This window comes from Tursiops truncatus, chromosome 1 (assembly GCF_011762595.2).
Source record: "Tursiops truncatus isolate mTurTru1 chromosome 1, mTurTru1.mat.Y, whole genome shotgun sequence".
NCBI classification, from domain to species: Eukaryota; Metazoa; Chordata; class Mammalia; order Artiodactyla; family Delphinidae; genus Tursiops; species Tursiops truncatus.
Window position 1 is genome coordinate 34,443,272 of NC_047034.1, and position 25,033 is coordinate 34,468,304.

The 25,033-nt window shown below is 52.3% G+C and overlaps 1 protein-coding gene across 6 annotated transcripts; it reads right to left on the reverse strand.

The window, feature by feature from the left end:
• Positions 1 to 666: 666 nt before the first annotated feature.
• SLC41A1 (solute carrier family 41 member 1) lies at positions 667 to 24,851 on the reverse strand. Of its 6 annotated transcripts, XM_073802291.1 has the most exons (14): positions 24,721 to 24,851; positions 24,200 to 24,275; positions 23,948 to 24,053; positions 23,461 to 23,578; positions 19,892 to 20,914; positions 11,625 to 11,732; positions 10,427 to 10,498; positions 9,638 to 9,782; positions 9,353 to 9,499; positions 8,598 to 8,745; positions 7,674 to 7,753; positions 7,025 to 7,159; positions 6,568 to 6,716; positions 667 to 3,247 (listed from the first exon to the last, which is right to left on the reverse strand). In XM_073802291.1, exons 5-14 carry the CDS (start codon positions 20,264 to 20,266, stop codon positions 3,062 to 3,064), a joined length of 1,545 nt encoding a protein of 514 aa, XP_073658392.1. In that variant the 5' UTR covers positions 20,267 to 20,914; positions 23,461 to 23,578; positions 23,948 to 24,053; positions 24,200 to 24,275; positions 24,721 to 24,851; the 3' UTR covers positions 667 to 3,061. The 6 variants fall into 6 exon arrangements, 5 of the variants coding, with proteins under 5 accessions (XP_073658392.1, XP_073658399.1, XP_073658393.1 ...); XR_012330775.1 differs by lacking the exons at positions 23,461 to 23,578; positions 23,948 to 24,053; positions 24,200 to 24,275; positions 24,721 to 24,851 and adding an exon at positions 22,612 to 23,454 and having other exon boundaries at positions 667 to 821; positions 962 to 3,247; XM_073802298.1 differs by lacking the exons at positions 23,461 to 23,578; positions 23,948 to 24,053; positions 24,200 to 24,275; positions 24,721 to 24,851 and adding an exon at positions 22,612 to 23,454 and having other exon boundaries at positions 667 to 1,168; positions 3,021 to 3,247.
• Between the last annotated feature and the right edge of the window lie 182 nt (positions 24,852 to 25,033).

The following is a 25,033-nucleotide window of genomic DNA, read 5'->3' on the forward strand; positions in this document are numbered from 1 at the left end:
ACATTGCCTAGTCATTGGCCCACCTCCCCCTCACTTCAGAGTTGACTAGCATGTTGGGGTTTAGTGTATGCCAGGCACAGTGTCTAGTTCTTTATGTCAGTTATCTTACTGAAGTTGCTTAACGACCCTAGGAAATACGTATTAGTACAGATGAGGAAACTGAAGCTCAGAGAGGGTAAATGGTCTGCTCAAGGTCACACAGATCAATGCAGAAGATCTGGGATTTGAATTCACGCCTGACTCTAAACCCTTTGCAGTCAATTGTAAATTGCTAAGAGTTTACAGGGTTGAGCACAGTGAAAGCACGTGCAAGTACTCAGCAAAGAATGGCTATTATTATTTGACCCAAGCAGATTATAAACCTCTGGCGGGAAGGAATCTTAACCCATAGGTGCTTGCACCCTTTGCACAATACCCCAACCGAGGCTGAGTCAGTGTGTGGAGAGCAAGGACAGAGTAAGGCTTCTGGAATATGTCCCAGAGCAGCACTGATTGCTTCTCAATAAATGGCTGATGCTTTCTATCACGCATCTCTGTATTTAAGAAATATTTCTTGTCGCACTCTGGCCCCTTTCCACTTCTGTGCGAGGAGGGGGTGGGACTACAGAGGGGGCCCAAAGCAACAGTGGAAGCTGCTTTTTGATGAGACACACAGGAACCACCAGCCACCTAAATAAACGTCCTCTTTATTTTACCAAATATAATTTATCAGTTACGTTGACATTTGTCAATTCAGTTATAGTCACTATAAATAATTGTCGTAGGACACAGTTCTGTAACTTTTTAAGGATAGAAGCGTAAACCAATGTTGCTCCTCACAGCTGGGCCACAAGTCCATGCAGTTTGTGCAATCGGGGGAAAAGAAATGGATCTTCCATGAAAGTCATGAAGTCCATTTTCTTTCCCTCTCACCCCGCAGTCCTCCCTCTGCTCACACACTCAGGGGTTGGGGCACGCCTACCTTCTTGCTTTTGTGGCAAAGGACACTCCGGAATCCCCCAGGGCAGCCTGGCTGAACTCCAGAGATGAAGAAGCGGTGAGTGACTGGGGCAGGGGTGACTGCACACCACAGGGGCACAGCCTCAGGGGCGGAAGAGTTGGTTTTGGTGCCTGTATAAGAGTCTGTGTGCAAATGGGTTTGGAGGTGGAAGACAAGACGAAAGAAGGCCTGAGGAAGAGCAGAAACAAGGCCAGGCTGGTGTTAATAAACTCTGCTGGACACAACCCCAGCTAGATAACCTCTATGATTCCAATTCTAAAGTTCTAGGCTCTGGAAGGTGGCCTGGGTGGAAATGGAGGGAGAGGAAAGTCTCTGGAAGTAAAGGGCAAGTTCCTGGGATGAGGCATGGTAGTGGTAAAAGTCAGGGTCACTGCCTAGTCTTCCCCCGGAGAGGGGCCCTTTAGGCTACAGAGCGGAGGGCTTAAGGGAAAGCTGTGGATAGACAGGCTAGAAAAAAACCTGCATCCAAATGCCCAGATTTGTACATGTGAGTGTGGACAACAGAATCCTGATCTGCTCACGGTAACGTGTGGGGAAGGTGCAGAGACTCCAGTGTTCTCCCAGTCTTGTGCTGGGCAGAGGAAAGTGGAAGCAGTTGGTTGATATCCAGCCTTCTAGTTCTGAATCCTCTTTTGCGTGGCTGGTGAGGAGATGGGGGGAAGGGAGGGTGAGGAAGGGGAGTTTAGGGAAATCAGCAGTGGCTGAGCAATGGGGCTAGGGGCTCTAGCCGTGGTCAGTGTTGTGCGCAAGTGGGATCCAGGAGTGGAATCTAGAGGCGGAAGCTGGCTCGGTGACAAAGATGGAAATACAGCGAGGAAACTCTCAGCCAGATTGAAAAGGGCACATGGCCTTTATATCTAGGAACGAGGCGAGGTTAGAACCGTGTTTCCCTTACTGCTGGCTAGTCAGTGCCTGTGCAAACAGGACCTGACACGTAGTAGGCACTCAACAGATAGCGCTCAACAAATGTTTCAGACCGTGCCTGCAGAAGAGCTGCTCTTGGGGAGGCTGTGTATTTGCTGAATGAATGAATGAGTGAATGAATGATGAATGTGGGCAGAAGCCAAGAGAAAGGAAAACTGACCTCCATGGCATGAAAGAATGAGCGATTTCAGGAAGTGACAGGGTCTAAGGTGACCACGTGATTATGTCTTCAGGAGAACAGCAGCAGTGAAACACCCCTGGCTGCCCTCAACCTCCCAACCATTTTTCACATACCCATTCTCCGTCCCTAATCTTGGAACCCAACCCGGCAAGCTCTGGGAAAGGTCGTGCTTAGAAGTAATTAGAAATAAAGGTTGAACAGAGATAATCAGTTCTCTGGGCCCAGGGAGGATGTAGATCCTGGCAAACTATGGGTAGACGCGGGTCAACAGGGAGACCAGGCCACTGCTCATATCTTCCTGGATGAGACAATCAATTGGAAAAAAGATCAAAGGGAGGGGCTGGTGGTATTTATCAGGCAATTGGGTAAGGAGCATGTACACAATTTAAGGAGTTCACCTCATTCTCTTTGAGAGCAGGGTAGAGAATAGGGCTCGGATTATTTGGGGCCAGGAGCAGCTGTCTCCTGCTTAGTGCTTTGAAGTTGGTCCATTTCTAGAAAAAGTATGTGTGTGTGGGAGGGGAAGGGAGAGTGACATTTATCCCTCTGTTCAACCGAAAAGAAAAAAAGAAAACAAAGACAAACCCCCAAAACCAGAGCCCACTCACTGAGGCTGAGTTTGCTAAAGCTAAACCAAATGTCCCCAGATCCCAGATGGAAACCCCTGCCCCAATCCACTTCACCTGGAGGCACCCACCATGAAATTGCACTTGGTGATTGTCTCAAAAATCTACTTGTACTATTCATCTCAGTCCATCTGTCCTGCCTGAATTCTTGCTCTACAAACTTGGCTCAATGTATAAAAATTCCCATTGAAAATAATGAGAATTCGGTATCAAAGTGAAGTCCTAGAAAGAGGTGGGAGTGTCAAGTGGGGTGGGGTGGGGGAAGAGAAACCAAAAAAAAATTTCACACAGAAAGTGCAGAGAGGTGGAGAGAAGGCCGAGTGACCAGGCTTAGTCCCCGACATCCGTGTCTCGGTCCCCAATGAGCCAGAGGACATGGAAGCTGAGTGCTAGGAGCCCAGTGCCAAGCAGGTCCCCCAGGGCCGTCAAGTACGGGATGGAGAAGTTGTCCGGGTCCAGGCCCCGGCCCCACATCCAGTGCACCATCCAGTCTGCGATGTACAGGAGAATCAGCACCTGGAGAAACAGAAGGGCCCAGCCTGCAGCCATCCCCTCTCTCCAGGGGGAGACAGAGGCCATGCCATCAACCCATTCATTGCATCACAAGGCTTGACTATCCACAGTCCTTAAGCTGGGACAGCTCGTCCCTCTGCCTCAGCAACCCCTCTATGTTCCTTCACCCCACAGTGACCACCTTGAACAGATGACAGGAGTAATTCGAGTTCTTTGGGAAGGAAGATGCCCCTACCCCATGGAGTTTCCCACATCAGCATTACATTCTGCTCCCAAATTTACTAAACAAGAGGCTTCCTAATTGACATCCCACTGGTTGCAGGAATTCAGCCCTCTTGCCTCTAATTCTGGGTCATCCTATCCTCAGGTCACTCCAATTCTTGCCATGTTGGCCTCTTTGGGAGCCCAGCAGGGGACTGGGGGTTGGAGTTTGCCTTTCATACAGGGATTTGTCCCAGAGCAGAGTGGAATAAGGACGGCGTTTGAGGCTGCTGCCGGCACAGCTGTCTGAGTAACAGTTGATTATCCCAAGCTGCCTTCCTCCTGACCCTTCCCATTCTGCTGTTGTGGGCTCAGAGAATGCAAGTTTATTTTAACATTAGTCCTAGCAAAACAGAATTAAGAATGAGTCGGCTAAATACAAAGCAGACAGTGCATACCAATTCAAAAGACGTTTTGGATTATCTGCTGCTTTGATTTATCTGTGCCCTTGCTTTTCTTCCATTACTACAGAAAATTAAGAATGATCTAGATTAGAACCTTGCTAGTGGGCCCAGGACCAGTAGCATCAACAACAGCTGGGAGCTTCTGAAAAATGCAGAATCTCAGGCCTCACGCTGGATCTCCTAAATCGGAATCTGCATTTTAACAAGATTCACACGCACTTTTAAGTTGGTGATGAACTCGGTCTAAAATATTCCGGTGGAGTGGGCTGGCCTGCGTCTTTGATATAGTCCGCATGATTCCTGACATTTGGGGATCCCCAAATGACTGCATCTGCGTGAGAATGAAACGGTTTCTAACGGTAAAGCTCCAACACAGTCATTTGGGAGGTTTTACTCCTGACTGTACTTTGTAAATACTGTGGTATGCAAATTCTGCCCTGAGGGGCTCAGATGCCGGAACCAGGGCCACTGGGGGATCCAGAAGCCAGAAGTGATACCTATTTTTAGGCAAACCTGGTTGCTCTCCTGTCTTCTCTCCAAGGAAGCCAGAGGTTACAGTTCTAGCACCTTCACGTTCCACCTTGCCCCACACACGGCTGCTTTGGACTCCTGTGGCCCTGGCCCCAGCCCTGGGTGAGGGCCAGCCCCCCATAACTTCACACCCTGGCCAGCAGCTGCAGAAGCATCCCAAATAAAGAGCGTGGCCAGAAGGACTTCGGGACGTGTCCCACGAAGGGAATGGCAGCAGCTGTCCCCACATTCCAGCCTCCCGAGCAGGCCCTGGGACACATGGCTGGGAGGGGGCAGTGAGGGGGTCAGGAAGAACCTTTAGAGGGGATCAAGTGCCGTGCTCCGGCCCTGCACAGGCTAGAGAAGACAGTAGAGGTGAGAGTGTCCCCCAGCGTGTTCACAATGGGGAATGAAGCCGGGCCCATCCTTCCCGACGTGGCCAAGGGCTACCCTCCAGCCACAGACCCTCGGTACACACACCTTCCCTTCTCCCACCGAGTGTGCTTCACCCCAACTCACAATGCAACGTGGCAACTTGGGTAACTGCCGCGGGGAAACTGCATGTGGTTGGCCCAGCCCTTGCTAAGATGTCCTAACACACAACATTTCTAAAGTCGGGGATGAGGGGTTGGAGTTATGGATAAGGGCTTACCAATAGGGGACTGGTTAAATGAAACTGTGGCACGTCTACACAACAGGAGAAAATGCAGCCATAAAAATCAGGGTGTTCTGCTCTTCACATATGGGTGTGGAATGATCTCTAAGATGAATTAAGTGAAAAAACCAGGGTGTGGACAGTATGTATAGTGTGCTACATGTGTGTTTAAAAAAAAGGAGGAAAATAAGAAAAATATGTATGTTTGCTTCCATAAATATAGAATAAACTTGAAGGATACATAAGAAACAGATATAGATAAACAACAAGGTCCTACTGTATAGCATAGGGAACTATATTCAGTATCTTGTAATAAACCATAATGGAAAAGAATATATATATTCATATATATATATATACACACACACACATATATATATATATATATATATATATATATATATATATAAAAAACTGAGTCACTTTGCTGTACACCAGAAACTAACACAACACTGTAAATCAACTATACTTCAAAAAAAAAAAAAAAGAAACAGATAACACCAATGGCCTGTGAGGAACAGAACTGGATGGCTGGAAAAAGCAGAGAAAAGACTTTTCACTGAGGTTTCACTATGAACCTTACACATTTTTTGAACTATGTGACTACTATTACCTATTCAAAAAGCAAATCTGTAGAAATTGAAAATGTGATACTAAGGGTGAGTTTGGCTATAAAGGGGCTGCATAAGGGAGGCTTGTGGTGATGGAACTGTTCTGTATCTCGACTGTGGTGGTGGTTGCATGAATGTACACGTGATAGAATTGCATAGAACCACACACACACACACACACACACACACACACACACAGATACACACGAGTGCATACTAAAACTGGTGCAATCTGAATAGCTTTGTGCATTGTACCAACACTGATTTCCTGGTTTTGATGTTGTGCTATAATTATGCAAGATGTTACCACTGCAGGGAACTGGGTGATCGGTACATGGGATCTCTCTACATTTTGGGGGGCAACTTCTTGAGAATATATAATTATTTCAGAACAAAAAGTTGAAAAAAAGGTAATAAAAAGCCAGGGAGAAAGCATCCTAGTATTACAGAATGGCAAGGCTGGATGGGATCCAACAGATTATCTAGTGCAGTGGTTTTGACATGTTTTCAAGCTGTGAAACCCTCTATTCAAATGAAATCTCCCAAGGAACCCCAGCATGTGAACAGAACCACATGGAGCTGTGTGGCCAGGATAGTGGGGGTGGCACCTGCCTGAAGTCCACCACCTCTGGTCCACTCCTCTCAATTTACAAATGTATCACTGAGCCTCAGAGAAGTAAAATGACTGAGCAAAAGTCACACAGCATGTTAGTGACCTTGCTGGAACTACAGCCTGTTCTCCTGAGCCTCTGTCCAGTGTTTACTGGCCACACAGTCACAGAGAAAGAGTTGGAAGACTCTTTCTGGGCCAAACCTGGACCTCCCCTCCCATCCGTGCAGGGCAGCCCTGGCCCCCGCCCCCGTGCCCCTGCCAGTCCGTACCTGGAGCAGTGCAGCTGTCATATAGAAGATGATGAAGATGAGTGTAAGAGTGGTGTGCCCGCCCTGCATACAGCTGATGGTGTAGAGGAACACCAGATGTCCTGGGACCACGAGGAGAAAGAGGACCCGGGCCGAGCGAGAATTCACATCTGGAACCAGGGGAGAGATGGTGTGAGGAGGAGAAGGGGAGGAGGAGAATGGGCTCCAAGAGGCCTTTCGAAGTCAGGAGGTACCACGCTACACTCCAGGGCAGCAGACAGCTGACTATCCCTATGTCTCCATCCCATGGTCCCCAACCCCCAGGGTGACCCAGGAAAGGACAGCCTTCCTGCCTGGGCTCTGCCCTCCAGAACAGCTGGTACATACAGCCCAACAGAGAAGGAGAACCTACGTATGCAGGCCCCAGCTGTTTCTGAAGTGATGGAGTGAACCTAGGAGGTGGGGACTCTGGCATTACCGGGACTGAAGAAGGTGGTACAAGGGCTGGGGCAGCGGCGAGGGGCTTGCGCAGAGTTCTCCCCTGGCATTCCATTCATGTGGAGGAAGGTGGAGATGCGGCTGGCCTGCACAGCCACCAGATTGCCCCCAACACCTGCGGAGACACATAAGACCTGAGACGTGGGGGTGGGGAGTGGGGAGGGCACGGCCCATTCACCAGACCCCAGGAAAAGAGTGAGACACTAAGAAGGAAGACAAAGACACCCTTCCTTCCAGGGAGTCTTCCAGGCTCCTCCCATCCCCCATGCTATGGAGAGGTGGCAGTCCCACGTACTCCTAACACGGCTGAGAGTGCAGGAAGGGACACAGGTGGATCTGCAGACTCAGGGAGCCTGCCTTCTCCATCAATGCAGAGTGTACACCTGCGGTCAGACACAGCCGAGGGGACAAGGCCCTGCCTGGCTCAGCCCCTCTCCAAAACTCTGCGTGGACCCAGGCATCCAGTGCTCATGCGCTGGTTCCAGTAACCAGTTTCAAGTAGCAGTTCAAGTTGTGAACTATCTGAGCTGGACTCTCTTGCCTGCTAGAACCCTGACTGATACAAAGCCCCCTAAATCCTCTGATCCCGCCCTCTTCTTTCCCCTAGGCAGCTAATGCCAAGACCTCACCATTAATCACAGGTGTGAAGACAGCCATCCCTGCAAAGTTGGGGTCTGAGACAGTCTTGTCCAAGATGAGGCCTCCCACACTACACAGACACAAAGACAAGACACAAAGACCACTGAAGGCTTCTGTTCCAGACCTCGGGATGAGAGGTACAGGTCCATCTGGACGTGGGCAGCAAGGTGGCTCCCAGGAGTCCCTTGTCCTTCCAGTCCTCGCCTCCCCTTGCCAGACCAGCTGATGCCCCTGACATACACACTGGCGCAGCACCTGGAGCAAACTGGGGCAGGCAGCTGTCTCCTTTACCCACCTCCCAAGTTGGCTAGAGGAGCCGCCTGCTGTTCTGCCTGCTCAGTATGATTTCCCCTTCTGGTAACAGTGCTGGGCTTTTCCTCAGGGAACCACCTCTCTCAAACTCAGTCACTGGTTCGAGTGACACTGCTCCAATGATGGTGAGGCCCCAGGCCCATCCAATCAGAGCAGCACATCCCTAAGGCCACAGTGATTGGTTCAGGGATAGCCACATGACTGGATGACAGCCAATGACATTCTATAATGGGACTCTGCAGAATTGTTGAGAGAAAGAATCCCTGCTGGCATCAGTAAGCGTAAGGAAGTGCAAACCTGAAGCTGCAGGCCAACACAGAGAAAAGCAGAGCTGAGACATGGAGAATACTGGGGCCCTAATGATATCATTTATGTCCCTGAATCCAGCTGTGCCTCTTTAGTTCTCTAAGCCAGTGTGTTCTGCTTTCTAATGAAACCCATTTCAGATGGCTTCTGTCACTTGCACCGGAAGGACATGTGACTGATCCAGTGTTGAAGGCATTTCTAGGGTCTGTGCCACACTTCCTCTTTCCGGGGCTTAAAAGTGAGTCTGTGGAAGGGAGGGGGGAGGGGGAGGGTGGGCATCAAGAGCCCGAGCCTACCTGCTGATGGCCATGGCAATGATGACAGGCTCCCAGCCTGAGTACAACACCTCCCTTGTGGCTGGGCTCCGTCGAGCCAGCACCACCCAGACAGGCAGCAGGGCCACGAAGAAGGCACACACCAGGGGGTAGATATATTGCCAGACATCTGAGAGAGGCAGAGATGGGAGGGAGGTGAGCACTGCGGCTCCCTGCTCCCAGCCTCCCCCTGGCTCAGCCTGCAAATGCCCCAACTGACCAACAGTAACACCACACTCAATGCCAGTAAATGTATTACCTCATTTGATGCTCACTGTACACCCGGGAGGTAGATGGGGCCAGCCTTTTCCATTTGTAGATAAGGAAACCAAGGTGAAACCTCCTCAGACATTGAACTTATTAGGGGCACAGACCAGATCCTAGGTTTCTTGCTTAGATTCCCCAGAAATCCCTATCTCCCCTCTTCTTCTTCATTTTGCAAGCAGATTCCAGCCTCTAGCTCCTTTCCTTTCCCCCTTACCCCTCCAAGATAAGTGAGAATAGACAGCACCAAGCATATTTCTCAAATACTTTCACCCCTGCTCCCGCTGCCTGCATGAATTTGAGATAAGTACTTAGCCTCACCTCTCTAAGGCAGGGAGTTATTACAAACTGTGCTCCCACCGAACAGTTAAGAACATAGAAGACATCCTTACACATGTGCAAGCCCACTACCATCTCTCCCAGTCCCACCCAGGAGTCCACCCTGGTCACACCCTTGATTGCCTCAGCCTCACCCTGCTCCAGGTAGAGTCCCCAGCTGATGCCTGAGAGCAGTGCCAAGGTGATGAGGTCTCCCAGGCTGGCAGCAATGGGCGTGGCCACATTGTCTGGGTTGATTCCAATCTTGCGAGAGCCAATGATGACTCCAATCATGATCATGCCTGGGGAGGAAGGAGAGGGGCCAGCCAGGGTAAGAAGAGATAATGGGGTATCAACCAACAAAAAGAGAGACTGGAGGTTTAGTTGACACCCCTGGGGCAGCCCTTCCTACGCCCCTGCCCCTCCCTTCCCTTCCTTACCCAGTACCAGGGAGGCAATGAAGGCCGTGGCCACACTGCTGGCACAGAGCAGGAAGGCATGTGGGATACTGAAGTGGCCGTCAGGGATCCAGCCAAAGACGACGGCTGCGATGGACGCCAGGAAGCCCACCACCGTGGCCTGCACCTGAGGAGGGGAGTGGTAACTCGGAGAGCAGAGCGTGTCTTAGCTGAGGTCACTGAGCACTTAGCCAGACCTCTTCCTGCCCTCAGCAGCCCCAGGAGGCAGGCGGGGCTGGCCTGTCCAGTCCTCCCAGGCGGGAATGATGTCTTTATTTATTTAGTTTCACACCAGACACCAGTACTGGGTAGTGCACCCTGCAGGAACCCAGGACATGTTACTGGCTGAATGAGTGTCCCTCTGGGGATTGGGGGAGGTTCAATAGAGCCTGAGACTTCAGTCCAGACACAAGGCCTGGGACTCAACGGGGAAGACTCCCAGTTCGGAACCTGTGTGGCCTCATGGGGAGATGGGACAACAGCAGTCAAGGACCGTCAGCACTCCCGGGTCTCCTCCTGAGTCTGATCTGTGGGGACGCAAGCCCTCTGCACCACCGGAAGCCAAGAACTGACAGTGGAGATACTGGGGTCTCCCCCATCTTGGCTGTTTTCCTGGGAAATCTGGTTACCTCCTGGAGTCCCTTTGGGAGAAGCCAGCTCGGCAGGATGCTGGAGCTTTACTCAGGAGCCGGCAGGGGTTGACTTAAGCCTTTCAAACTCCTGACCAGGGAGGAAGCTTAGCCCCGCTGTCTCTGGTCCCTGCTCTCTTACCTGGATGAGGGCCATATTCCCAGCGATCAACCGCCAGAGCTCCTTGGGTGTGTCCATGTGCCCGATGTTGGCCTGCGAGAGGGAGGACGAGGGTCTGGAGCTCCAGGCTGGAAAAGGCCTGCAGCTCCATCCATTAGGACCTTGCCTGGATCAGCAGGCAGTGCATGTGACCTAAGACTCTGGGACCAGGACGTGACCCCCAGGGAAAGTGAAGCAGGGTCAAGGGGCTGGGGTGAGAGGGAAGGAGCAAAAGAGCCTTGAGCTCCTGCCTCTGGCTGGGGTTGGGAAGGGGGCTCCCAAGGCAGCCTCCTCTTCTCCCCTCCTCTCAGGACAGCCACTGAGCAGAGGCCGATTCCATGCTCTGCCCTGCTCACCTGGGCAGCTCATTCCCACATGGGTTAAAATGACCTGATCCTTCCCTGGCTCTGAAGCCAGCTTGCCATCTTAGGGGAGAAAGGTCAGCTGCTGGTGCAGGACGGAGGCCACGAGAGTGTTTGGGAAGGAGTGAGGCGGCATGGGAATCGGCCAGGAGGGCAAGTTGGGGAGGGCTAGGCTGGCTGCCACTTCTCTCTGCTGCCTTCTCCAGGCTCATGGCCGTGCAGGGACACCCCTGTCACTTGGCTCCCCTGGGCTCCTGAGTTGTACTGCTTCCTGCCTCCCACCCCATGGGGCCTGTATCTGGTTCAGTCTCCGAACCATGAAGGCCGATCTAAGAGTTTGGGGAGGTGGGAGTGATGAGAAGCCCCTCTTCATCTATTCCCTTACAGAAGAGCAGCCTGCCATGGGGGAAAGGGAATGGGATTGGAGGGGGGCTGGGAAGGCCTGGCTCTGCTCCTGCCCAGCTGCAGAGTAGGGCTGGAGATCAGAGGAGGCCCCCATCTGTGCAGGTGGAGGGACCAGCATGATGCTTGCCTGTCAAAGCTGCACAAACAGTCACGAGGCGGGTTGCGAAGCAGGGGGTTGGGCAAGAGGCCAAGGATGGCTGGGACATCCAGAAACCGAGCCTGGGAACCACTCTGGGCAGGGAGCTCCTGCCCAGGAGCAGGACAACCGGCCTGGGGTCTCCCTACTCCTTTCCACCCCAGACCCACACTGCAGACCTGGACAGTTGAGAAAGGCCTGTGGTGATCTCCTAGTCAGGCTCTGTGCTGCCCCTGAGTCCTCTGTGTGCCCCATTCCTCCCAGCCAGGACACTCACTGCGGTGGAAAGCCTTGATGCCAGGGTCATTTCCAGGTTCCCCTTAAGCCCCAGCAGTGCAGGCACCAGGATGAAGACCTCTGTCACTTTCTGGAAGACTTCCCAGTGCTGCAAGGTGAAAACAGAACCCAGGCATTTCAGGGCCCCAAAGGGCTGGCATCGAGGTTGAACGTGAAACTGAGTCCTCCTAAAAGCGAGTTCCTGTTCCAAGGTTATGATTAATGTCTTTATCCAAAACTTTAATCCCTTTCTTGTCCCTTCTGACCTCAATCCTGTGCTAACTGAACACCAATCAGCCAGAGTCAGATGACTAAGATTGCTGAGGTCAATCATAACATCATTAACGTACAGACTCAGGCTGTTTCTCTAGGTCAAAATGAGCTAACAGACCCTTGGGTCATGGACCACCGGACCATAGACTCTTAAACTCTGAGTCCCAAAAGTACAATTAAGAAATGTCACAAGATGATGATTAACCCCAGCTTCTTTGTTCTTCCCCTTTAAATCCCCCTCACTCAGAGACCAAGTGGGAGTGGATCTGAGGCTTGTCTCCCACTCCCTTGCTCGGTGCCCTGCAGTCAGCCCTTACTTTGCTGCGAACCTGCTGTCAGAGTTTGGCTTTCTGGGCTGTGGGCACACGAGCCCTTGTTCGGTTACAACTGGATAATCTGGGAGCAGGGGCTTGAGGAGAAAATGGAATCAGCAGGGAGTGAGCACGTCAGACGCCTTTCCTCCAGGAACCCTGGAAGCAAACCAAGTCCGTGGTACTCCAAACAACAAAGCCCCCCCTCCTGCCACCCAGAACAGGGGAGACGTGGAGGGTCCCTTCCAGTCAGGAGGCCCTAGCCCGTCTCTGCTTCTTCTGCCTGCTTTGTGGAGCTGGGGGAGAAGACGGCAGGGACCCACACAGCTGAGTCACCCCGGGCTGGCTTACACCCCAGAACTCCTTTGCGATCTCCCTTCCAATTGTCTTCAGTCTGGTTTCTCTGTGGCCTCAGCCTTGAGCAGTGTTGTCTCAGCTGTTGAGCACTGGGCTCCATGGGGCTGGGGTTGAGGAGATTAGAGAGTTTGTTTGGTTTCTATCTATCTCCAAGGGCTTTGTACCTCAGCCACGGCAGCTCTCCTTTAGAACAGGCTCTGAATTAAGGCCCCCAAACCTCAGAGTGTTGGTCTGCAAGAGGTTTTTCATTCCTCCTCTGCATTCTCTCACCCTACAGACCTGCCCCAATCTCTCAGTTAGGAAAGGTAAGTGTACCCCTGCAAGGAAGAGCCCTGGACTGGGAGTCAGGAGACAGGAGTTCCAGCCCTGAGACCATCAGGCCTGGCTCTCCTACCTATTTCTTTTTTTTTTTTTTTTTTTTTTTGTGGTACGCGGGCCTCTCACTGTTGTGGCCTCTCCCATTGCGGAGCACAGGCTCCGGATGCGCAGGCTCAGCGGCCATGGCTCACGGGCCCAGCCGCTCCGCGGCATGTGGGATCTTCCCGGACCGGGGCACGAACCCGTGTCCCCTGCATCGGCAGGCGGACTCTCAACCACTGCGCCACCAGGGAAGCCCCTCCTACCTATTTCTTCAGCTAACATCTTTTAAGTCTGTACCATGTGCCAGCCTAAGGCTCTACGTGCATTTCCTCATTAGATCCTATCAACAACCCAGTGAGGTAGGAGCTATTATTATCCCACATTGTAAATGAGGAAACTGAGGTTCAGAGAGCACTGCACTCTTTCGTGCTAAGTAGGAAAAATGTAGGAGCCAGGATTGGTTATTTGAAAGCTACTTTAGTTGCAGTTCAAACTGAAGACTTGCAAAAAAGGCTGGGACTGTGTTGCCCCCGAGGGCAATGTGGATTCCTTTCCCTGTGCCTTTATCCATTTCTAGAATGGAAAGCCTTCAGGTTTGGAGAGGCGAGGGGTCAGGAGGCCAGACAGAGGTACGCAGGCTGATCAGAGCATCAAGGTCAGGAGGCAAAGTGCTCTCATGAGCAAAGGCACTGGACTGAGAGTCGTGGGTCTCGCAAAAGAGACCACAAGGATAGGCCTCATGCTGTGTCCCCAACATCCTCCCACAGAGACCAGCCAGGGGTACCTTAGACAAGTTATAAGGGCCTTGAGCTCTTGACTATAAAAGGTACACTTCAGGGACCAGATCAGATGGTCCCTAAAGGCAATTCCAGCACTGACAGCTCTATAGTTAATGATGAGCAAGGCTGCAAATCAAACCCACAATGAGATATCACCTCATACTCATTAGGATGGCAACTATTAAAAAACAAAACAAAATAGAAAGTAACAAGTGTTGGTGAGGATGTGGAGAAACTGGAGCACTTGTGCACTGTCGATGGAATGTAAAATTGTACAACCACTATGGAAAACAATATGGCGGTTCCTTAAAAAATTAAGGAGAGAACTAATATATGATCCAGCGATCTCACGTCTGGTATATACCCAAAATAACTTAAAGCAGGGTCTCGAAGAGATTTTTTTTTTTTTTCGGTACGCGGGCCTCTCACTGTTGTGGTCTTTCCCGTCGCGGAGCACAGGCTCTAGACGCGCAGGCTCAGCGGTCATGGCTCACGGGCCCAGCCGCTCTGCGGCATGTGGGATCTTCCTGGACCGGGACACGAACCCGTGTCCCCTGCATCAGCAGACAGACTCTCAACCACTGCGCCACCAGGGAAGCCCTCGAAGAGATATTTGTACATCCATGTTCATAGCAATATTATTCACAATAGCCAAGAGGTAGAAGCAACCCAAGTGTCCACTGACAGATGAATGAATAAACAAAACATGGTCTATACATACAAGGGAATATTATTCAGCCCTAAAAGGAAGGAAATCCGGTTACATGCAACAACATGGATGAACCGTAAGGACATTATATTGGGCTTCCCTGGTGGCGCAGTGGTTGAGAGTCCGCCTGCCGATGCAGGGGACACGGGTTCGTGCCTCGGTCCGGGAAGATCCCACATACCGCGGAGCGGCTGGGCCTGTGAGCCATGGCCGCTGAGCCTGCGCGTCCGGAGCCTGTGCTCTGCAACGGGAGAGGCCACAACAGGGAGAGGCCCGCGTACCGCAAAAAAAAAAAACAAAAAAGGACATTATATTAAGTGAAATAAGCCAATCACAAAAAGACAAATATTATATGATTCCACTTATACGAGGCATCTAAAGTATTCAAATTCCTAGAAATAGAAGTAGCATGGTGGTTACCAGGGGCTAGGAGGAGGGGGAAAAGGGAAGTTCATGTTTGTTTAATGGGTGTAGAGTTTCAGTTTTGCAAGATAAAAAAGTTCTGGAGATCTGTTTTACAACAATGTGAAAACATACTTCACAGCACTGAACTATACATTAAAAATGGTTAAGATGATAAATTTTATGTGTTTGTTACCACAGTTAAAAAAAAAGAGGAGCACGGAAATCAGAGGGGGCTAAGGCCAGGATTAGAGTCCAGGGGAGGCTGGACATTGGGGAGTCCTATAAAGGCAAGGACCTCTCTTTTCCTGTCAGAGTTCTTTTTGTGGGTGTGTGTGGGGTGCTGATGGCAGGGGGAGTCCCTACCAGGACCCAGGGGAAGGGCTCATCTCATTAGGGCTGGAGCGTATCTGTACCTGAGCTCCTGGCCTAGCTCCTCACTGGTGGAAGGTGCAGGACGTTTTTAGGGAAGGCTCTTTCTGAAAACTAAGGATGGGAAAGAAACCGCCTGTCCCCCAGCCACAGTTGCTGAGCTTTCAGGCACCCACAGGAAGAGCCAGGAGGGATGCAAATCCCTTTTCATCCCTGGGCCCCCAAAAAGAAGGCAGCCCCAGTGAGTCCCGTCTACGCTGGAGGAACTCGGGGACTGTTGTTCTTGGACAACGCCAGCACATAGCTCTGGGGCACCAGCTCCCAGCAGGCAAGGCCGTGCTCAGCTCTACCTCCTCCTCCCTCACCTCAACTGGACACGCAGCTCCAGAGACGAAGAATTCTCTCTGCTCCCCTCCCCGCCCCTCATAAGGGTGGCTGACCTATAAGGGTGGTTTGGAAGCTCCGCTCAAGAGCCCAGCCTCGTATCCCCTCCTCACTGCATAACACCTACCGCTCCCAGCTTCCAAGCCGCAGGCTCTGTGAAAAGCTTTGATCTCCAGGTAGGCGAATGTAAAATATGTGTACTTATTGGCAGAGTGAAGGAGCACGGAAAGAAATACTCCAAGTGTATGCCAGCAATATTTTCTGAATTGTTTGTAAGGTATATTGTTTGTCTTTACGATTAAGAAAAAAAATGTATGAAGCTCAGCTAAGCCCCTCCAGCTGCCACTATAAATACTCCCAAATCCCTGCGTCTCCCAGCTCACAGGCACCCTCTCCTTCAACTACACAAGGACCTAGAAGGGATAGGGTTTTAGCAGCGATAAGATTCAGGACAGACAGGAAAGGAGAACCAGCGGCTGCAATGACAGCCCTATGCAGAAGTCTTCCCGGCCAGCCAGGATACAGCCTGGAACCTCACACCCCCTGTGCCCCTACCCAGCAACGCCCTGAGCTGGCACTCGGGTCAAAGTAGCCAATGCCTACACACATACTTTCTTCACCCACCAAAGCCTCTCAAAGACACAGCTCAGACAGGGGAGCCTCTGACATGTATGTACACACACACACACACACACACACACACACACACACGGCTCTGAGAGAGCCCGAGAAGCAGGCTGCCCTGAGGTGAGGAGTGGGTAGAATGGGCAGGGGCCCGACAGTGTCTCTCCTTCCTCCTTTGGCCTAATTCAGGCCCATCCTGTTCATCCAGGCTGGAAGTGCCTGCCCCTGAGGTCAAACCAGTCAGCCAAGCCTTCACCCACACCTTCCTGCTCTGCTGGGGATGGAAAAGGGCACGTTCCAGGAAGCACTTGGCGGGAAGCGGGGACAGAACACATCGACACTGCTTCTCAGAAATGTAGCTCTTCTTCCCTTTCCTTCTCTGTCCATGGATACAGGGGAGTGAGGGCTCACTGGGCCCTGATATTTTGGGGCTCAGGGATGAGACAGTTCCCTTCACACTTAGAAATAATCCCAATTCAGAACAATCACCCTAAGTCTCACACCTCAGTGGCCCTGCTGCTACTTCATCCTGATACTTCCATCTTGCCTCTTCCATCCCTCACCTCTTCTGGCCTCAAAGACAGACCCCTGCCTGCCTCTGAGTGTTCTGCCCTGAGCCTTCCCCTCCAGGGAGACAGCAGCAGGGAAGAAAGTCACAGCCTGGAAAAGCTGGAGTCAAGGACATGAAGAAGACTAAGATCCCCAGCAGCTCTGAGAACCAGGCTGTAGGAGAACCTGGGAAGGTGGGCTGGAGTTACCTTTCAGGGTGAGGACTAAGTCAGCTCAGATTAGAGTAAACCCAACCTTCACCTGAGGCTTTCCCCCGCCACCTGCAGACATCCTCTAGGTGTCCAAGGAGAAGGGCCTCAGGGCAGCACCCGGGTACAGAGGGCTGTACAAAGTGTGATCAAAGGGGTGGACATGTGGAACCTGAGTGTCCTAGCCAGGAATGCCAGCAGCCACGGGGGCAGGCCAGCCATGAGAGGAACGCTTCTTTCCCACTCCACTTCCCTAAGCCCATGCTTGCCATCCACTTTCACCTTTGTAGACTCTTCTGTATACACAGCAGGAAAGAAAAGCGAGAGGAGGAGGTATTTCGGGGAGGGGGTGTCTCCTTTCCTTGGGATCCTCAGCAAGTGAGGAGTGAGTCAGGATAAGGAGCTGGGAGTCTCACCTGTTTTAACACAGCTGGGGATTCCAGTGAAGGTTGGCACACCACCTCCTGCCACCCCCATCCCTCAAAAGGCTGACAGAAGAGGGGAGTGAGATGCTCTGCGGCCGCCTAGGACCAAACCAGGAGGTGGGGCAGGGCATCTGCAGCATGGAGGCTCCCAGATCCCAACCCCCTTCAATTCCAACACTGGGCCCAGTCCTGCTTTCCTTCCCAAATGCTATGGGAACTTTCAGCCACGGTGGGGAAGTTGCAGCAGACTGCAGTCCACTTAAACCTTTCCTACTTTTGGCCAGTACGCCAGCCCCTTATCTCACTGCAGAGGCTGGTTCTACAGGCTGAGTGGAGAGGAGGGCAGATAAGAGGAGAGAGAAATGGGCCTGGGGAAGAGACTGGGGCTTCTGCAGCAGTGGGGAAAAAAGGGGGGTGCCCTGGACCAAGGAGACATCTGTACCAACACGGCCTTCTGCTCAGCTGCTCTGAGACACTGGGGATACTCTACAGCCAGCTCCTCCTGATGGCCCCAGCCTCTTAGGGCCCCAGATTCTGTCCCACTGAAGGTCATCTTAGCTTGTGAAGGGGGAATGCGTGTGAATCCTTAGAAATTGTCCTGCTTTTCCTGAATCCGAGATTGTCAGACACCGCTTTTGCCCCCTTAGATATGGAATAAGAATCTCCCTGTGGTCCCTGATCTTTCTGCTCCCACCCCTGCCATGACATAACTGCAGCCATCTGCAGGGCCTGCTCCAGACCAGCTGTGGCAGGAGGTTGGGGGGACGGGGACAAGAACAAACCAGCCATTGTCATCCATACCAGCTGGACCTTAGCTTTGGGGTGGGCCTAGGTGCCACACTGAGGGCAAATGTTGGTCCTCTGTGGGCACACTGGTCAGGCTCCAAAGATTCCCTACCTGGGTTTCTCAGTGTCTCAGGACCATGGGTGAGGGGTGGAGGTGGGCAAGGTGTCAGAAGTCTTTTCAGTGTGTGAGATGGGGGGAGGGAGGGGCCCTCTAAGAACTTTTGTTCTTTGCTCATTTTAGAATGTAACTCCAGCTGTTCCTGATTCCAGTCTATGCTGTTCTTCGGGGAAAGACAAAGAGAGCAGACCCCTCCCAGAGCCTTTAACCAACTGGCGAACCACAGCCATGGTGAAGGCCATAGAGGTTAATGGCATAGGTTCTGAGTCAGATGACCAGGGACAAGTTACCTAATCCCTCTGAGCCACAGGTTCCCTATCTACACAATGGAGATGGTTACGGTTCCTACCTCATGGGCCCACAGAAGAGGCCAACAGATGCTCCCCACTACCGTTCTTACTATCCACAAAAGAAAACAACCCCTTCCCAGGTCACCACCAGATCCTGGTTCTATACCCTTTGGAGGCACCAAACCAGAACTGGAAAACTCTTAGAATGAAAACCAAGGCCACAGGAAAGGGATGGAAGAGGTGGAGAACTGCTACCCTGGTCTCATTTCTCCTCCTCCCATTACCTCCACTCGCTGCCCTAGAAGGAGCAGCTACCAGGGGGAGGAATCCAAAGCCTGCCTTCCTAGCTTCTGGCATGAGGAACAATCCCCCAGATAACAGGTTAGGGGAGAGAGCAGGAATGACATAAATGTCATCCTCATTAGCAACCAAAGCTGCAGTGTTCTCCTAAGGACTCAAGCCAAAGTGGTCCAGGTAGACACCATTGAAAGAACCACCTAGAACCAACCACCCTGTTTCCTGGGACAAGGGCCTGGTGAGACTTGCCAGCAGGACTCTCTGTACTACCACATGCATCGTTGGTAGGGTTGGATGGGAAAAGGGGAGGGGATGCTGAACTCCATGTCCTCCTGAGAGATTCCATGAGAGATTATATTTTGTCCCCATATATGTCACACAATTAGCACTTCTATGTCTCATCACACCAACACCGCCCCCCACCCCCGCAAATCATGTATCAGACAGCATGTGCCCACCCCCAATCCCCAGCAAGATCCTGCCAAGGTTACAGGCAGACAAGCAACACAAAATGCCTTTAAGAACCTTCCCACTTAATTTGAGACCCTCTTGGCAGCTAGACAAATTCCTGCCCAGCAGGGGGATGAAGGGGAGACTTGAAACTGAGCTTTCTCCTGTGGGTATCCTTGAAACCCCAAAGTAAAGCGAAAAGAAAGTATAAAGAGGAGACCTATCTAAATGTCTCCTACTGAGCTGGGCTCAGCAGAAATGCCCAGGAGGGACAGCAGGTAACAACCCTAATTCCATCTCTCCTCTTCCAAGCCTGAGCTCTGGAACCAATTCTGCTTCTGTTAAGCAATACTGCCCTGACCACCTCCCTGGGACTACTGAGCTTCCTCAAGGCTTCTGTAGAAAGTAACTAGACGAAGAAGCAGCCAAGGACATGATCCAAAGGGAAAAGTACTCCAGGAAACAGCAGCTGCTTCTGACAGGGAGGTGGAAGAAAAGCTCCAAGAGACAGTTTCCCGGGAGGAAAAGGTGGCTCCGGGCTCAGGGTCAAGAGCTGCCCTCCCCAGGTCCTACCTGTACGATGTCCAGCACCATGCCGGCAGCCACAGTCCCAAAGCCTGCCAGAAGGAAGGGAAACAGCACTTGCAACCCGATGGAAAAGGAGGTCTCCTTGAGCGGGGAGGGTGGTGCGGGGCCACGGTCTGTGCTGACGTCGTCACTTTCATTGCTCTGGCTCCCGTTCTCCAGCAGGGCATCCTCCTCCCGAACCCCCTTGGCGTTGGCGCGAGACTCAATCGCCACCACCTCTACCCCAGCCCCATCAGGCCCCAGGAACTCTGAGGTCCCGGCCAAGGGCTCTCGCCCGGGGCCATCCGAAGGGCAGGGTGAGGCAGTAGGGCCAGTCCCGTTCAGCTGGTGGACGTCCTTCGGCTCCGGCTTAGAGGACATGACGGGAAGGGAGGAGGAGAAGGGGGAACTCTTCTCTCTTTGTTTGCTTTCTCTCCCTTTCTAACTCTGGAAAGAACTTAGTCTTGGGGTGAACCCAGGCTTGGTCGCCGCGGGACCTCTTCCCACGGCTCTCCGCTCCTATCAGGTGCTGCAAAAACTGATCCACCAACAGGCAGCCCCATCAAGCACTGAAGCCACGAGCTGGAGGGGAGCAAGAAACTCCTCACCAGACTCTGCAGCCGGCCACTAGGGGTGCAGAAGCCTGACCCAGCTGGCCAGCGCTGTGCTTGGGGGAAGCTTCTCTGGCCTCTTAACTTCTTTGGTTCTCAGTGCAGGCTTCTCAGAGCAAGGGCCATCCAGAGTAGAAGAGCCCAGCTAAGTCTGGGGTGCCCTCTGAGGTGGCCCTTCTTTCATTAAAGTAGCTTGAGTTCAGATCTTTCAGAAGGCAGCCTCGGCCGGGGGCTGTGGCTCCTTCCCCCGCCTCTGGTTGGGCTCCTTTAGCTTCCCACAGCTCCTCGGGCTCTGCTGGTCCCAGGGCACTGTCTGCTGTCTCTCTCCTTTTTTCCAGAGATGTCCTTCCTTCCTGGGAAGACCTTGCACCTTCCCAAATCCCTGGTCCTTAAAGTCACAAGAATCTGTATGGAACACCTTATGTATGAAGAAAGAAGACAAGAAAAAGAGAATGTTATGATACAGCAAAGGACAGCTCCTACTGGGAGAATCCTCCCACAAGGCAGGTATAAAGAGTTTGCTATTTGCCTTCCTTTTTTTCATTAAATCACCCATTCCTGCCCTGTGACATCTAGATGCCCAGAGGGCACTATCCCTGCCATGTTCCCAACAGGCAACCCACTGCCTCACAGGGACCACCACTGTGGTCAACAGCAATGAGATGTGGCCAGCCTGGGATTAGGAAGATGCTGCGCAGGAGACCCTGGCATTGCCTTCTCAGCGACCGGGGATGGGAAGGGATGTCCTGGGGGAGAGCCCTTCTTGAATGCCCATTAAGAACCCAAGATTATTAAGGTGTGGTCTCCCAGTGGGGTCAGTTACAAATTCAGTCACAAGCTCCCTGTAGCCACCCTGCTGTAGAAAGTGATTGTTTACAGCCACACAGGGCAAATAAGCAGGGAGAATTTGATCACTGAGTGAGGGACCCCAGACCCCTAAAAGCCCCAGCCCCTGAGCCCCTGAGGAAAAAAAACCAACAACTGGGAGGACTTCCTGGGCAATGGGGCAAGGCTGCCAGACCAAGGCCAAGAGCCAGAGGCCTACCCACTCCTGCCCTTGAGAGTCAACAGTGTTACAGAAAGCTCAGACACTGACTTGGATCTAGGCCTCTGTTCCTACTTCTCTCCCCCTGCTCTTGGCCTTGTGAGCTTGTCAGATAGGACAAGGGTGTTATCTCAGTTTGAAGGGAAAGATGGTAAAACTATTGGTTATTATGCACACATTTCAGTTCTCTAGGTTCACCCTGTTCCCCAGGGTTATTGAGAGTTGGATATAATGTAATTCTTAAAAAACAAAAACAAAAAACAAAAGCACCATCCAAATAAATAAGTAAATAAAACAAAGCAAAATAAAAAGCAAAGCAGCATAAGCCAAAATGCACTTGCTCCCATGCACTTGCATGTCTCTTTAGCTGTAATGGCCCCACTTTTTTGCCTAAAGAAATCCCCAGGCCTTGATCCCACCCTATTCCAGCTCACCAGAATAGCTCTCACAAGTAAAAAATAAATTTAAAGAGAATTTCCCTAGGAAAGATGAATAGGTCCTTAAGTATTCCAAGCACACACAATTAGTCAACTCCTGTTTGGGAAAGGGTGGATCAAACTCCAGTAACTGGCCCATGGGAACTGTTTTCTCTTTCTAGTCACTCACGTCACCAGGACTCCCTTTTCCAGTCTCCTGAAACACTGTCCTGTGGTTCTTTCAAAAACCCTCACTAGAGATCCAGGAGGAAACCTCTGAGCAAGAGAGTCCACTGCCCCTTGCCAGAAAAGTTTCTGAGTCCGTTAAAACTTGACCCTCCCTCCTCCTCCCGTCTTCCTGGCAGGTCACCTAACCTGAAAGGGGGGCTCGAAGGAAGAGAAGCCAGTCCCTCACCCCACTCCTTCCAGTGACTGAGACTTCAGATGGGCCTAAGGCCATGGGATGAAAGAAGCAAAAGTGACCCAGGATGCCCTGAGGAGGGGACAAAAAAGACCGTCTTAGTATCCCCAAACCCCGGGAGGGAGAGGTATCTGGGTGGCCCTCCCGCCTTTCCCCGATTCAGACTCAGCAAATGCGCTGCGCTCCAGGTCTCCCGCCCTCGCCACCCACCCTCTAGACCCAACAGGACTGACCTGCCCCTCGCTGGGGAGGAAGAGGGGCGCCTGGCGTGTGGCAGCAGGGACCCGTGGTCTTGGGGGGTGCAGGGATCCCCCTCTTCTCATCACTCCTCCTCGGCAGTCCTCCTCGGCCTCCGGCGTGCCCCCCACACCCCCAGCCAAGGCGAGCGTCCAGCCGCGACACCCGGCTCGCTACATTTCGCCTCTGCGTTACTGCGAGGCCGCCGCTCCGCTTCCACGAAGGGGAGGTGGTCAGGGAGGGAGTGCAGGATATACCGCCTTGCTCCCGGGCGGGGGCTGGGGGACCCGGACGGGGGACCGTGGGCCGAGCTCACTCGCCCCCAATCGCTTCTTGGCCGGGGACTTGGGCCCGACTGGTTGGCTGCTAGGGGCAAACGTGATCTGGGGCAGACTGGGTGGCACCCCCCCCATCAAAAATAGATTCTGGATGGACAACTGCAGCAGCCAATCGGGGGCGGGGGAGGGGGCGGGCTCAGACTCGGCCTGGCCCCTTTCCTTCGCTTCGAGCCGCGGAGGCGGGGCGCCAGCAAAACGCAGTGCGAGGAGCGACTGGAGTCAGAGGCTGGCTCGCGGGTCCCAGCGCCCATCCGCCGGCTGCCTGAGGTTCCCGCTCCAGGCGCCTTGCCACCTCCCTCGGGCCCGCCCCGCCGCGCTGGGACCTTTCCTCGCTCTTTAAAGCCGTGTTCGCCTGTGCACGTCTATCCCTGCATCTTGAATGTTTCCTTGAGCCGGGGAGACTGGGAAACCTCCCCGTGGAGCCAGCCAGCTCTGACCTCCGGGCCTCAAGCAGCCATCCCCGTGCTCTTAACCCCGCGCTTGGTTCCCGGAGAGAACCGTCCCTACCTTGTTCTCGGACACAGCTCCTCTCCTGCTGGCTAGTCTCCTCGCGCTTCCGCCAGAATCCGCATTCCTCCAAGCGCGTGGCTCAGCCTGATAGAACCGGCCTTAATAAAGTCCCAGCCTTGAAAGGGGCGGGAAGAGAGGTCAGACTCACCGCTGTGGTCCCACACGCAGCAACTGAGGTAGGGGCGGGGGGGAGCCTGGCTTCCTCTGACCCACTGATCCTGGTGGCAGCATGGGAAGAGATGTCTCCGTCCCTGCCTAAACGAAGTCCAACTTTCCCTGACGCACCTTATGGGATCAAAGAGGGGTGTTCCCATTTCGCCGTTTGCCACTTCCTCCCTGGGGTATCTCTACCTCTCTAACGCAATTTCAGTACAGGTTCTTTTGGGGATGTTTTCGTGCAGGGGGTGTGACCTCCCCCATAAAGGAACCGCCTCCCCCATAAAGGAACCGCCACCCCCAGGTTTTCCCCTCTTGTCAGTGGAACCTGTGACCAGTGGTTCCTTCCTGTCATTTTCCTCCCGGAAAGTGGCTAAGGGGTGCATTCGAGCATGACTCTAGACCCCTGGATGGGTTTTGGAGTAGAGGAGTGCCTGGGGAGAGAACACAGTGCTGGGTATGAAGCTTTTGGCTGCGCTTTCCTCTTTCCGAAGTACACGCACCCCCCAGCACACACAGCAACAGAGGCAGGTGATTCCCTTGGGCAAGGATGGCAAACGTGTACAACCTAGCTCCTCACCTCCCACTCTAGTCCTCAGGATTATTCCAGTTTAGCTGCTGGGAATTTGCATCAAGGGCCTGAAGTCTCACAGCACCTAGTAGAGAAAATGTCAGTGTCAAAACTGGGGTTCTAATTTTGGCTACAAACACTGAGTCTCTCCGCCTGGAGACAGAAGTAACTGCTAGACTAGGAAACATTGGGTTTCTTCCAAAGGATCAGTTTTTCAATAGGTGGTGTAGGGATGGGTGGGGAATTAAGGTTGATGTATCTGGAGACTTTTCAGTCAGGGGCTGGAAACAGTTCCTGCTCCATTCAACAGTCTTCCCTGCTCCCTTTTCATCTTGCCGCAGCTAATCCACCTGTATGTAAAATCTTGATATGCCTTCTATTCCCTTCCCACCTCCTATTTTTTTTTATCCCCCTTTAACAGTTCCCCCTTTCCTGTGAGTTTTTTTTTTTAATTGAAGTATACCAGACCTATGGGAAAGTGCACAAATCCTAAGTGTGCAGGTCAACAAATTACGACACAGTGAACATACCTGTATAATGGCCACCCAGATCAGGAATTCGACCATTACCAGCACCCCCAAAGCCCTCCGCATGTCTCCTCGCAGTCACTATGCCACCTTCCTTCCCAAATTAACCTCTATCTAATCCCATATGTTAGTTGTATCCACTTTTGAACTTTATATAAATGAAACCATTCAGTTGGTACTATTTTTTAAATTAATTAATTATTTTTGGCTGCGTTGGGTCTTCGTTGCTGCACATGGGCTTTCTCTAGTTGCGGTGAGCGGGGGCTGCTCTTCATTGCGGTGCACGGGCTTCTCATTGCGGTGGCTTCTCTTGTTG

Excerpts from the sequence above, each read along its gene's own strand:
- SLC41A1 (XM_073802291.1), bottom strand. The coding sequence starts at position 20,266 with ATGTCCTCTAAGCCGGAGCCGAAGGACGTCCACCAGCTGAACGGGACT. Across the intron at positions 8,746-9,352 it reads GGGACTCTACCTGGAGCAGG|ATGTCTGGCAATATATCTAC; the intron begins GTGAGGCTGAGG and ends TGCCTCTCTCAG. Across the intron at positions 6,717-7,024 it reads TACCACCTTCTTCAGTCCCG|ATGTGAATTCTCGCTCGGCC; the intron begins GTAATGCCAGAG and ends CCCTGGTTCCAG.